This window comes from Eleutherodactylus coqui, chromosome 8 (genome assembly GCF_035609145.1).
Source record: "Eleutherodactylus coqui strain aEleCoq1 chromosome 8, aEleCoq1.hap1, whole genome shotgun sequence".
Taxonomy (NCBI): domain Eukaryota; kingdom Metazoa; phylum Chordata; class Amphibia; order Anura; family Eleutherodactylidae; genus Eleutherodactylus; species Eleutherodactylus coqui.
Window position 1 is genome coordinate 128,675,874 of NC_089844.1, and position 13,123 is coordinate 128,688,996.

General features: G+C 42.1%; 1 protein-coding gene across 2 annotated transcripts in view; it reads left to right on the forward strand.

The window, feature by feature from the left end:
• The window catches only part of LOC136576814 (acyl-coenzyme A synthetase ACSM3, mitochondrial-like), a 33,621-nt gene that overhangs the window by 11,692 nt on the left and 8,806 nt on the right, over nt 1-13,123 (forward strand). For both annotated transcript variants that reach the window (XM_066576395.1, XM_066576396.1), the window contains exons 6-12: nt 582-738; nt 2,725-2,804; nt 4,374-4,497; nt 6,278-6,358; nt 6,795-6,896; nt 10,861-10,988; nt 12,135-12,234. In XM_066576395.1, the coding sequence (XP_066432492.1) occupies nt 582-738; nt 2,725-2,804; nt 4,374-4,497; nt 6,278-6,358; nt 6,795-6,896; nt 10,861-10,988; nt 12,135-12,234 (772 nt within the window). The remainder of the gene's footprint in view (nt 1-581; nt 739-2,724; nt 2,805-4,373; nt 4,498-6,277; nt 6,359-6,794; nt 6,897-10,860; nt 10,989-12,134; nt 12,235-13,123) is intronic.

The window sequence follows — 13,123 nt, forward strand, 5'->3', positions numbered from 1 at the left end:
TTTGATGACCTGACATATAGGTCTCGGCAAGAGACTGTAAAATTTATGCAACTACTCTAGTGTTTAAGAAACTTTGCCTACCAAGTGAGAGAAGAACCATGAAGCTATGGTACCTCTGATAGAGACTGTAACCATACCATTTGTGTAAACTAAAAGTGACAGTAGGCACCGAGTTGTCTCTACATGAGAAAATAAGCATTGCTTATTTACACCAGAAACTGTCTGTGACATTCCAGCGGGGTATAGCCACCCTGTCACATGCATTACACTTCTCAAGTCAAAACTCTGATCAGACTGGAAGTCCACGTTGACTGTGTCATCCGAAGGGCCACATGCACCTAGCCAGAGGGATCATTTTCATATTTGTACTACTAATGTTTAAAACGTGTGTTTTTTCTGCCTTCTGTTTAGTTTTGCAAACCAGATCTCATCTAAGCAATGTTAGAGTATTAGCGATAAGATTGTATGGAGGGATGATCAAGTTTGTATGTGCTGAGGTCTGACTGAGGTGTCCCTCACTGAAAAGTGTGCAAATATAAAGGGAATATACTAAACTGTTTGTACTTATTTCATCCATACAGGTATTGGATGGACTTAACTCCATCAGATGTGTTTTGGAATATATCGGACACAGGTTGGGCAAAGTCTGCATGGAGCAATATTTTTGCTCCTTGGATCCAAGGTTCATGTGTGTTTTCTTATTACATGCCCCGAGTTAACACAACTGTAATTTTGGAAGTAAGTTTAAATAGCAATGTCCTATTATAATAAAAAGGGAATCAAAAAGTACCAAAACATCTAATGCCTAATTTGTTCCAAATGTTTGGGTAAGGCCGGACATAGTCCCTGTTGTAGGACCAAAAAACACACCGGTGTGTTTTTGCTGCAAAAATTGGTGTAGTTTTCAAATGCCTGTTAATATCTATGCATTCCTATGTGGTTAAACAGCAGTGTTAGCTACAACAACAACGCGGACAATACAAAAACCTACACTAATATGTGGTAAATCCATATGTTGTCTTTGCTAAAAGGTAGCGAATACATGGGAGCAGGAACACAATCCACTAGCCAAACAGATCTGTCTTAACCCCTTAAGGACCAAGCTGTTTTGTACCTTAACCCCTTCCCGCTCCAGGACCTACATTTACGTTCTGGAGCGTTGGGGTATGTATGCAGAGAGGTCGCAGGGCAACCTCTCTGCATACAGCGCGGGCGTCAGCGGCATTTAAAGCCCCCCCCCCCCCCCAGTATCTGCCTGCTTGTCTGCAAAGATTCAGGTGTCGGCGGGGAGAGCGGGGGGGGGGGGGGGTGGAGATCTCTCTCTTCCCCCCACACCCCTTTCCCGCTCCTCCCCTGCTCACTCCCGCAACCCACCGCTCACCCCCACCGCCACCTGATTCTTTACGGACGAGCAGGCAGATACTTGAAAAGGACTATACTCGCTCGAGTATTTGTCCTTAACGAGTATACTCGCTCATCTCTATTAAAAACCCCTCCTGCATTCTCCTCTGGGTTATCAGCTGTCACTAACAGCTGATAACCCGTCCTGCCTCTAATTGATTGCAGAGCAGGAGGCTTAAAGCGCCGACGTAATTTTACTGTCGGCGGGGTTTTAAGCACAGGACCATGTGCCGTAAATTTACTGTGCCTGGTCCATAATGGGTTTAAACAAAACCCAACAACAAACAGACACCATTGACTATACTGGGGTCCATTTGGTCTCTGTTTAGCTGTCCAGCATTTTTCTGGATGAAATAGTGGAACATGCTCTTCTTTTTTGCCCAGGTTTTTTGTGAAAATTGGCAACGGATGCTTTAAATAGAACCCTCAATAGTGATGCCAACACATACTTACAGTTCAGTGCCTGGCTTAGGGCTAATGCCCACGGGCGGAAATCCGTGGTGCTATGCCACAGCTATTAGGTTCAATTGAACCTAATAGCTCAATGTTCACGCTGCGGAATTGTACTTGCCACAGGAAAAAGCGCATTCGGCTTCCATTGTAGTCAATGGAAGGCATGCGTCACAAGATACTTTTGTGAGCACAACGGAACTATCGCGTAATTATACATCACTGCCGGCTGCATCATCCCCCACTGCTCGCCAGATGGGATTCAAGGTACGGATCTGGAGAGTTTACTATAGGGTCTTTGGGGAGCGCCGTGATGTACTCCGCTACAATATTACGCTGGCAGAGTCTGTCACGGCCGTGGGCATGAGGCCAGTAAGAGGTGCTTTGAGATTTCAGCTCCGAAGCCTGCAGAATTGTGACTTAGCATCAGTACAAGATAATATAATGCTTATACAAAGATTAAAAATGGACAGGAACAAAAATCCCTGCTATGTATTGTCTCTTTAGATACTGAAAAGGCCTTTGATTGTGCACACTGGGATTTCCTTAGGGCCTCGTTGGAACAAATTGGGCTGGAGCTGAGTGCGATAGGGAGGATTCTTGCCCTCTATAGCGGGCCTACAGTGTGGGTGAGAACTAATGGGATCTTATCACCCTCATTTTCAATAGCTAGTGGAACTAGACAGGGATGCCCGTTGTCTCCACTGTTATTCACCCTGGTGTTGGAGCAATTGATGTTGCCGTGAGGCGGAACCCCAGTGTGCATGGCCTTTCATCAGGACCCAGAGAGTATAAAATGTCTCTGTACGTGGATGATATGTTATTGTTTATTACATTCTAATGACCTGACTAATGTTTCCTTTTATCCCGTAGACCTTAACCAACTACCCCATCACTGTATTCTGCTCACTTCCATCCGTCTACCGTATGCTAGTGTTATGCAATCTTGAAAAGTAAGTAGAAAATGTTACTACTGTATGAATTATCTGGAAATCTTCTCTGGCCTAAAATACAGATATTGAATAATTACGTAAAGTGGAGGTTTGTAGCCTTTTCAAGTATGACATTAGGGAATTCCATTATGAGGAACTTTCTAACATATTATTTGGAATCTGATAATAAATTATCAGGGCTGTGGTAAAATCCTTCTGCATGGGATGTTGAACCGCATTACTCTGCATGGCAACAAGGTTGGGTATTAGATTTTGGATGCACAAGAGGGGAGCACTAGGAGAGAAAAGTACTGAGCTGAGTGGCGCAACTCTTGAAAAATGACAGCAGAGGCCGAGGTTTAAAACCTGACTCCTTTATTAAACAGGAAACAAGTACATTATATTCTCACACCCTTTTGCACAATTGTGGGGTTCTCTCGGCTGGCAGCAAATTAGAAATATATTCACCATCATGTTCCTCACTTCACCATATTATTTCTATGTGGAGGCACAAAGGAGGGGACTATTACTACGTAGGGAAAGTATGATTTTGTAATGCAAAAAAGCGGAACACTGTTACTCTGAAAGAGGTACTTAATTGGGCATTACTAGTAGTAGCAGCATAGGGAGTTTGTGTGCAGAGACGAACTGTGACTGGGAGAAGTCATTATGTCGGTCAGAGCTGGACAGAGAAGGAAAGGGAAGGTGGACAACATCAGAGATGTCAGCTGTAAATTGTATCTAACTGTACCTGATTAGGTTTGCACTGTGTAGAAATGGTATCTGACCACTATATAAATGATGATACCACTTAGGGGTACACTATCAAACACGGAGCTTAACCACTGTATCTAAGCCTGCTGTGTTATCAGCATTGCATAATATATAGATGTACTGACTGCAATATTTATGTTTCGGTGGGGGCAGTAAAACATATATGTAAACATCTATTTTGGGGCTTGTGCCCTGATATTTTTATAGCTGGCCCTATACATTAGATGGCTGTAAGATGCATGCTTATTCTGCCAACAGCACTTTCTCCCATCTCCTTCATACACAAGCATGCTCAGTTTGGCCAAGCCTACACATGATCTCAGTAGGAGCAGGGGAGTAAGCTGCTGCCATACTCTACTGTCAGCAGCTTATCTCCTCGAAAACCAAAAGAATTGGGAAGTTGAAATCCAAATGTTTGATCCTTATTTCTCCTGACATCAGGGAAAGCTGGGAGGACTCCATACACATAAGATGGTCACCAGTCCTGCAGAAATCATTGGGTTTTGCCAATATACATTTAATGTATATGGCCAGCTTTACACTTCAGATATACCTGTGGTACTGGTCTCATCAAATGGGATAGAGCACATTTTTGGGTCCCCCAAATCTCTAGGGCTTGGTACAACTCCAACCTCCTCACCCCCTAGGCAGTAGTTACTCCTATAACGACAATTTCTGCCCCCTTAGCTTATTGTAATATGCAGCCCTGGCCATACACACAATGAATATTTCTGCGGTTGTAGTATAAGGTGGGATTCATTAACACAGAAGTGATTATGATGAAATTATTTGTATCTTTTTGTTATACTCGTGAAGCTACAAATTCAAGAGTCTGCAGCATTGTGTGGGTGGTGGGGAACCTCTGAGCCCTCTAGTGATGGAACAATGGAAAGCAAATACTGGGCTTGACATTTATGAAGGCTTTGGTCAATCAGAGACGGTAAGTTGTAAATGGCCAAACTTTTGTTAATTGCAACTAAGCACATGAGGGATTTTAAATATTACTAATGGCCCAGATGAAGATGGTATTATTCTGGCTGGGTTGACTTTGGATCATCAGACTAACTTCTATCGTTTACCTTTTTGTCAGTCAGAACCCATCTTTTTGAAGCACTCATGTCACTGAATTGTATTGCAGCTATAACCACTGTTCATAATCCACTCCCTTTCCATTTTCACTTTTTTACCCTCTTGTCCCCATAGACATTGCGATTATAATTAAACCAGTGGTGTTCAGAGGTCTCCAGCAAAAAAAACCCCAAAAAACTATGTTATGGGTAGAGTCAATACAAATAGCTGTGTACGAAGGTATGGGGTTTAGATTTCTTGAAGAAAAAAATATTATCAAATGTTGGCACCAGGGGAATATTTGGTACTGTACATAAATGGTATGGCGTATATAATGCAGCTAGTGAAAGCATTCTGAACAATAAGTTATTCAGATCAGTACAGTATGACTCCAGTGCTATGACTCTCACATTGCTTGAGTGTGCATTGTTGGTTAAATATTATTATCAACAAGGCGGTATCAAATTCATGAAACGTGCAAGGAGCGCATATTGAATCTATCAAGCTTTTCCAACATGACAAATTACTGAGCCATCATACAGTAAACAGACTCCTGTCCCAAACCACTATGGATGGTTCTGTTAGTGCAAATAAATCCATTTGCTATATGGTATGCATTTATGTTCCAAATTAGTTGTTTATATTCGAGCTTGAAGCAACTTGCAGACCACACATGCATTGGATGTGATTCCAGTAACAAGCAGCAGTATATATAGAAAAGACATTTACTATGAGGCTAGAACACGCCTCACTTGTAATAATTAGAATTTATTATAATTCATTTATTATCATTGGTTCATAAAACTAAACAAGAGTATTAACATCAGTCGCCAGGCAGACTTCTATCAAGCGGAGTGGCACCATGCATGATAAAATTCTCAAAACAAAATGTACAGAAATGTGTAACAATAAGATATCTCTGAACATGGGAACAGGTTGATCCGACCCAGCCCCATGAGTCTGCTTTTTCTACCTCTTTATACAGAATGTTCTAAACCATCAAGGTCTTTTTTGTACTGTTATTGCATCTCTGCAAGATTCTTATTAAAGGAAAATGACAATGATATGACAAAGGCAGAAGATGGATATAAAATGGATACAAGATACAAAATGGATACAGGATACAATATTTAACACCCTAGCAGTTCTTAACAATCAATTGAGACATACTCTTATATCTTACACTTCAACAGTACTACATATTCTCCTGGTGGCAACGTTTGGTACCATTTTTATTTTTTTTCTATTTCTTTCTATAGTTTTCTTGATAGAGAGCTGTGAACTCAGCTAGATTAATTATAATCACCCTGCACTTAATATTTGTATGAGATACCGGCCAGATAGATAGTCCTGAAGCATTATTTATTTCCCCAGAACATGCTCAAGTGACTGGATCAGCACTTTATACTTTTTTGTATTTTTCCCCTCTTGAAGTTTAAATTGTAAGGTCTTCTGTTCCAGATCATCTCTTCTTTACTGTTCCCTATGGGAGGTCCATAGCTTGCATGTGGATATACCATATGGTGTGTTAAAGAGCATCCGATTTAATGGTCTGCGTATGGAATAAAAGTGTGGAAAAGTTTCCATGGATAGCCACACGGTATCAAATACCAGAACAAATGCACACTGCTAACTACAGCCATTATTATTAGGTACTGGTTTGTGGGGCATTTAAAGGAATGAAGATAAAACCAGGCTCCATGGGAAAGGCTTCTCCAGCTTACGACGTCCAGGTACTTCCATCTCTACAAGTAGTATAAACAGAGTATAATTTGGGGAGGGTTATTGCCGTATCAGTAAAAGCCAGACAACGATCTCCTGAGAACTGTTCTTTTTTATGTCAGGGTTTAAACATATATTGCCCATTGATTACATTTATTTTTGACAAGGTGCCTAGGGCAGGAAGCATGATGGTGGAATCCCTTCATAGAAAAAACTTTATTTTTAAAATACACTAAACATCCAGTATGAAATGGGGATAATGTTTGGGCACAATGCCAACGCTTCATAATATGTGCTGTACTCAGCAACTAAATCAAATGCTGTGAGCACATCTATTCCATGGTGTTCCTCAAGACTGGTGCAATTGTTGATGTTGACACAGCATATACTGTAGGTGAAATCTCTTCATTATATGCTTTTAATATGTATCTTACTTAATTGTTGTAGATCGTTGATGCTGATGGCAACGTCTTACCCCCAGATCAAGAAGGCAATTTTGCAATCCGTATAGCACCTCACAGACCATTTTATCTTTTCACTCATTACACGGTAATATGATTAATAGAAAGGACTTGGTTATGTCTGTATTTGTAATAATTGTTTTTATTGTCACAGTCTACTCAAAATTAATCAATTTTGAAAACAGGCTTGATGTTTTTTCTTTTTTATTCCATTGTGAGTTCACAGTAAATATGCATACCTATGTTTCTGTTAGCGCAATGTATATTTTTGCTGTTCCAAATTAAGGGTTAACTCGAGCTGCGTGGAGAATCACAGGCCACATACTGATTTGGGTAAATAGCAAATGATTTCATTTATTTTCAGTGAGCTAATCTGAGCGCAGACCAGCGACAAAGGAAAAGCAGCGGGGAATACAGTGGTTGTCAAAGGTGGCTCTGCTGCTCCCTTCCAATGCAGGGAATCGTGGTTTAGACCGGTAAGCCACATGCAAGAGTGGTAAAAGCAACTAAAATAAACTAAATGGCAGGCAATTGTTATGACCTGCTACCCTCAGAGTCAGGTAGGGAAAAGTGGTAGTCTATCGTGATGCCAGTCCGTAAATGGGTAGGGACCCATTCCGGACAAAAATAATAATTTGAAAAAATTGTATAACCAAACAAAAATGGGGGTAGCAGTCTTTGCACTCCTGCAGTGCTGTGTGGTATCTCAATGAAATCGATATCAATGATGGAAAGCAGATTTCAGATAAAAACAATTATGAACTTTATTAGAAGAGTGTGCTTCATCCAAATAGCAGTTACATTATTCTCTGTAGATTGTCAATTTTTAGATTACAGACTCCACATGAATCATTCAATACAGATTCAGTGAAAAAACGGTCAACTGTTTCCTTCTATTTCTCTCTCCTCATAATACTCCAACACAAACTAGATTTTTGTTCCTTTCTCCTCTGTCCTCTCTCTCTCTTTCTCTCCATACAAGTACTCACACTTGGTGTTCTTCTTCCCACCGCACTGGCTAGAATAGATGATCGCCTTTTCCTGCCTGGTCGCCTTCAGTCTGTTCTGAGCTGGCTAGACTAACTAACCCCACCCACTCTCTGTCTTTTATACTCTCCTCTCTAACCAATCTTGCACTAAGGGAGAACTTTGTACCCAATCCCAGGCTAGCTATTGTTGACTGACAGGGCTAGAGCAAGTTAGCTTGTATTCTACATGATCATACTAGGTGCTAGGTAATAGGAACACCAGAAATCCACACATTATTAAACATTACACATAGGTGTACAGTTAGGGGTTGCTCTAGTGCCCTGTTGTACCGCCTCTAGCTGGATACAAGATGTGATACGGGTGGCATGGAGGCTCTGGTACTCTGTTGGGCTGCCTCTAGTTTGGAAACAAGATGTGTTACAGGCGGGAATGGAGGCTCTAGTACCCTGTTGTACCGCTTCTAGCTTGGATACAAGATGTGATACAGGTGGGTATGGAGACTACAGTACACTGTTGGGCCGCCTCTAGCTTGGATACAAGATATGGTATGGGCGGGAATGGAGGCACTAGTACTTTGTTGTACCACCTCTAGCTTGGATACAAGATGTGATACGGCCAGGCATGGAGACACACAGGTTCTGTATGATATACTCCACATATTGCTCCACATTTGCTGTAACTGAGCCTCTAGATCGTACAAACTCATAGGCTGTGGAAGTTTGCATCCCAGATGGTCCAATAGTTGTTCTATTGGTGATAAATCTGACTACCAGGCAGCCATGGAAGTGCGACAATGTTGTGAGGGCTCCTGTGACATTCTTGTGTGTGCGGCCGAGCATTATCCTGCTGGAAAATATCCAGGAGATGTATAACTTATAACAGCTGTACATATATAATTATATACAGGAGATATGAGGTCTCTTCTGCACTATTTTCCTGCGTGCTCTTGCATCACATCTCCCATTATTTTAAATGGGGCCGGTGGCAGCAGCGCACCACATGCTAGGTGCACGCGATGCGATGCAAGATTTCCCCTTTGTCAGCCGCGGCGGAGGATTGCTACTTCCTTGGAGTGATGCAAAATCTGTGGCAAAATCTCAGGCTGGCGAGCGCGATATCTGGCTGTCATTCACGGCCCCATATCGAACTCCTCAGTGTGAAATTAGCCAAAGGGGCTACAAACAAATTTTTATGTAGTCCAGGAAGTCAGTCATGTTTGGAAAGCTTATGCCAAGTGGCTAGATCATGTATGTAAGTTCATTTTGCAGCGGTAGGCAACACGGTTTAGGTACTGGTACGTTGTAATTTTCTGACAAAATAGATGTGTCACGTAAAAAGATTGAGGCAATGGAAAGAAAACAAGATGAGGTTCATTAAGGCCCATTTAGACACAACAATTATTGGTGAAAATTCACTCAAAAGCCGTCTTTTGAGCGATAATCGTTGTGTGTAACTGCACTGACATTGTGCAGATTTCGTTAAGCCATCGCTCATCGTCGTCTTTCAGCGTGCTGAAAGACAATGATGAGCCTTATCAGGGATTCACAGCAGGATACAGCTGATACTATTTCAGCTGTATCCCGCTCCCTGATGACAGGCTGGGTATGAAGAATAGAGCGCTCCAGCTCTGTTCTCCATACCCGGCACGGAGCGCTCAGCTGTATAACAGCCGGGCGCTCCGTGCAGAAAACATCTGGATGCAGAAGACAAGCAGGGACACCCCGCTTGTCTTCTGCATCCTCCGCTGGCAGCAAAAGGTGATCGCTCATCTTGAGTGATCATCTTGCGCTGTAAATGACACAACGATTATCGCTCAAAAGTCGCTTGTGCGACATCTTTTAAGCGATTACATTGCGTCTAAATGGGCCTTTAGATACTATAGTTTCTCTCATATTTCCATGGCAACAGACTAAAAACAAAGCCTGTGTGGTCTAATCCCTCAGTTAAAAAGGAATCTGGCAGCTCGACCATGCTGTCCAAACTGCAGGCATCATGTTATAGAGCAGGAGGAGCTGAGCAGATTGTATACATAGTCTTATGGGGAAATATTCAGTATAACTTGCATTATATTTAGAGATGAGCGAACGTGCTCGTTTAGGACAATTACTTGATCAAGCATCGCTTTTTTGAATAAGTGCCTACTCGGGCGATAAGATTCGGGGGGCAGAGGGGTGGAGCAGGGGGGAGCTCACTCACCCCCAGCGCCCCCCGAATCTTTTCGCCCAATTAGGCAGTTACTCAAAAAAAGCGATGCTCGATCGAGTAATTGCTCTAGACGAGCATGTTCACTCATCTCTAATTATATTCATTTATATCTCTTCTCATTCTGGACTGACAGTCCAATGGGCGGTCCTATCAGTGAGTGACAGCTACCTCTTTATGTATAGTCATACACAGCTGTCACTCACTGATAGAACCGCCCATTTGACTGTTCAGCTAAGCATGAGCCGAGATTTAAATGAATAGAAGTTATAAAATGAATAAAAGTTATACCTAATCTTTTCCCATAAAACTATTATATCAGTCTGCTCAGCTCCTTCTTCTCTATAACATGATGCCTGTAGTGTGGTCAGCATGTTCACAATGGGATTCCCTTAAAACTTCTATGTGTTGCTCACTTTTTGCTAACATAAAAAGCAAAAGACAGATGTAAAGGGTGAGTGACTGCAGGATCAGACTACACAGGCTTTGTTTGTAATCTGTTACTATAGACACACATGGGTCTGAATAGGAGCTGTGGCACAAAGCGACAGGACATTTCTAATCAAGACTATTTGCAAAATTGCTTACTTTTTATTGCATTAAAGCACAAAGAAAAAAGAAGGGGCACCTACTCTAAAAAGTGGGCTTTACAGTGGTAATGTCTTATCGCATTCTTTAATTTGTCATTTGTCAAGACTGTCAAGGGAGGGCGCAGCAGCTGGAGCCAACACCAACCTGTTTACAGTTTACAGCATTATATAATGTAATCATTTAGCTTTTACAGATAATGGTAGAATAGAAAGTTTGTGATGAAGAAAAAAATGATCTGTTCTTCTTGCTATAATATCCGTTGACAATAGGGCGATCCAGAGAAAACAGCCTCAACCCAAAGAGGAGACTTCTACCTTACTGGAGACAGAGCCATAAAAGATAAAGAGGACTATTTCTGGTTTGTTGGAAGATCCGATGACGTTATTTTATCTTCTGGGTAAATATCATTTATTAAAGGGGTTGTCCCGCGGCAGCAAGTGGGTCTATACACTTCTGTATGGCCATATTAATGCACTTTGTAATATACATTGTGCATTAATTATGAGCCATACAGAAGTTATCAAAAGTTTTATACTTACCTGCTCCGTTGCTGGCGTCCTCGTCTCCATGGTTTCGGACTAATTTTCGGCCTCTGATGGCCAAATTAGCCGCGCTTGCGCAGTCCGGGTCTTCTGCTTTCTTCTATGGAGCCTCTCGTGCAGGATGCCGGCTCCGTGTAGCTCCGCCCCGTCACGTGCCGATTCCAGCCAATCAGGAGGCTGGAATCGGCAATGGACCGCACAGAAGAGCTGCGGTCCACGGAGGAAGAGGATCCCGGCGGCCATCTTCACCGGTAAGTATAGAAGTCACCGGAGCGCGGGGATTAAGGTAAGCGCTCCGGTAAGCTTTCTTTAGGTCCCTGCATCGGGGTTGTCTCGCGCCGAACGGGGGGGGGGGGGGTTGAAAAAGAAAAAAAAAACCGTTTCGGCGTGGGACAACCCCTTTAAGCCCAATGGACCTAAACGTATCACCAGTCTCACCAATAAATCGGCCTTGCTGCTCTAAACAGCCAATCAGAGCTCAGTTTTCATTTCTTAAATAGCTCTGGAAAAAATAAGTTCATAGGAAGATGAGTCTAGCTGCTGCATTTAGTATGGATTGGAGAGGGGAGAGTCTGGTGCGGGGAAGGCCAATGAGCAGGGAGTTGCAGTAGTTGATTTGGGAATGGATGAAGGCGACGGCGAGTGTCTTCAGCCTGTCCCTGGTGAGGAACAAACGGATTTTAGCAATATTCCTGAGGTGCAGATGGCATGTTCAGGCCAGAGATTGGATATGGGGGGTAAAAGAGAGGTCCAAATCCAGTGTGACCCCAAGGCAGCAGGCGTCCATGCCTGGGGGTTATGGTTATGCCAGATACTTATATAGAGATGTTGGGGGGAGGTCGGCTGGTTGACAAATACCTCCATAATATACCATTTAGGTATAAAAATTAGAGGCTCATGGAGGTACAGTATGATCCATATAATTCTACAAGTGCCACATTAACTATAAGTAAATCGGTCTTTTGCAAGAGACCTTTATGATTTTTCCTTCCTCTGACCAGATATCGTATTGGACCATTTGAAATAGAGAATGCCTTGATGGAACATCCGGCTGTTGTAGAATCTGCAGTGGTCAGCAGTCCTGATCCAGTCAGAGGAGAGGTAACCTTAAACTATCACTTGTCTATAGTACTGTAATATTTTGGTTCCTTCACGGTGTAACAAATTTTTTTTTTAAATTTCTGATGTCACAGTGACATGTCAGAAGTTTTGATTGGTGAAAGTACTTAGTTGAGCATTGTGTCTTTTGGCTGTGATTGGCAAGCGGGGTATGGATTCATAGACTTTCTATTAAGTTACACTTTAAAAGTAAAGAACACAAATACTGAGACTCATACAGAGTACATAGGCTGCAGTCCATTCATGGGCTATATGCTTGCCTTCCCACTTGTGTATACTAACATTTGTTTGGAAGTTGGAACCAGTAAGTTCCACATCTCTCAAAAATAGTTGAAACCCTTATTTTAAACAAACATACCTTGATGAACTGGAATCTTCCAAGTCCAAATGCATGGATATCATGTTAACCTACAAATACAATATTCTTGCACTTTGATTGGATACTAAAACCATACATGGTTTCATAAAATATTACTAAAACTGCATTGATATGGCCATAAAACATCTGCATTGTTGTATCTGTATCATAGCTTCATGGCTTACACATCATTCAGTGCAAGTGAACAGAAGTTAGAATACCATAGGGTTTGAATGGTAATCTATGTTTGATTCACTAACTATCAGAGTCTGGGTCCTGCCACCATGATGATGATGATGATGTTTATCCGTTCAGTCACATCTGATTTTCGGTCACTCTATGGATCAATGTTCTCCACGCATTCCTGTGTTTCACCTCTTCTTTCAGTTTGGTGATTGACATGTTCTTGGTAGCCTTGATTGTATCTAGCCATCTTGTTCTTTGCCATCCTGATCTTCTCTTTCCACTGACCTTGCCAAGCATCAGTACTGTTTCCAGTGAGTTAGCGTGCAT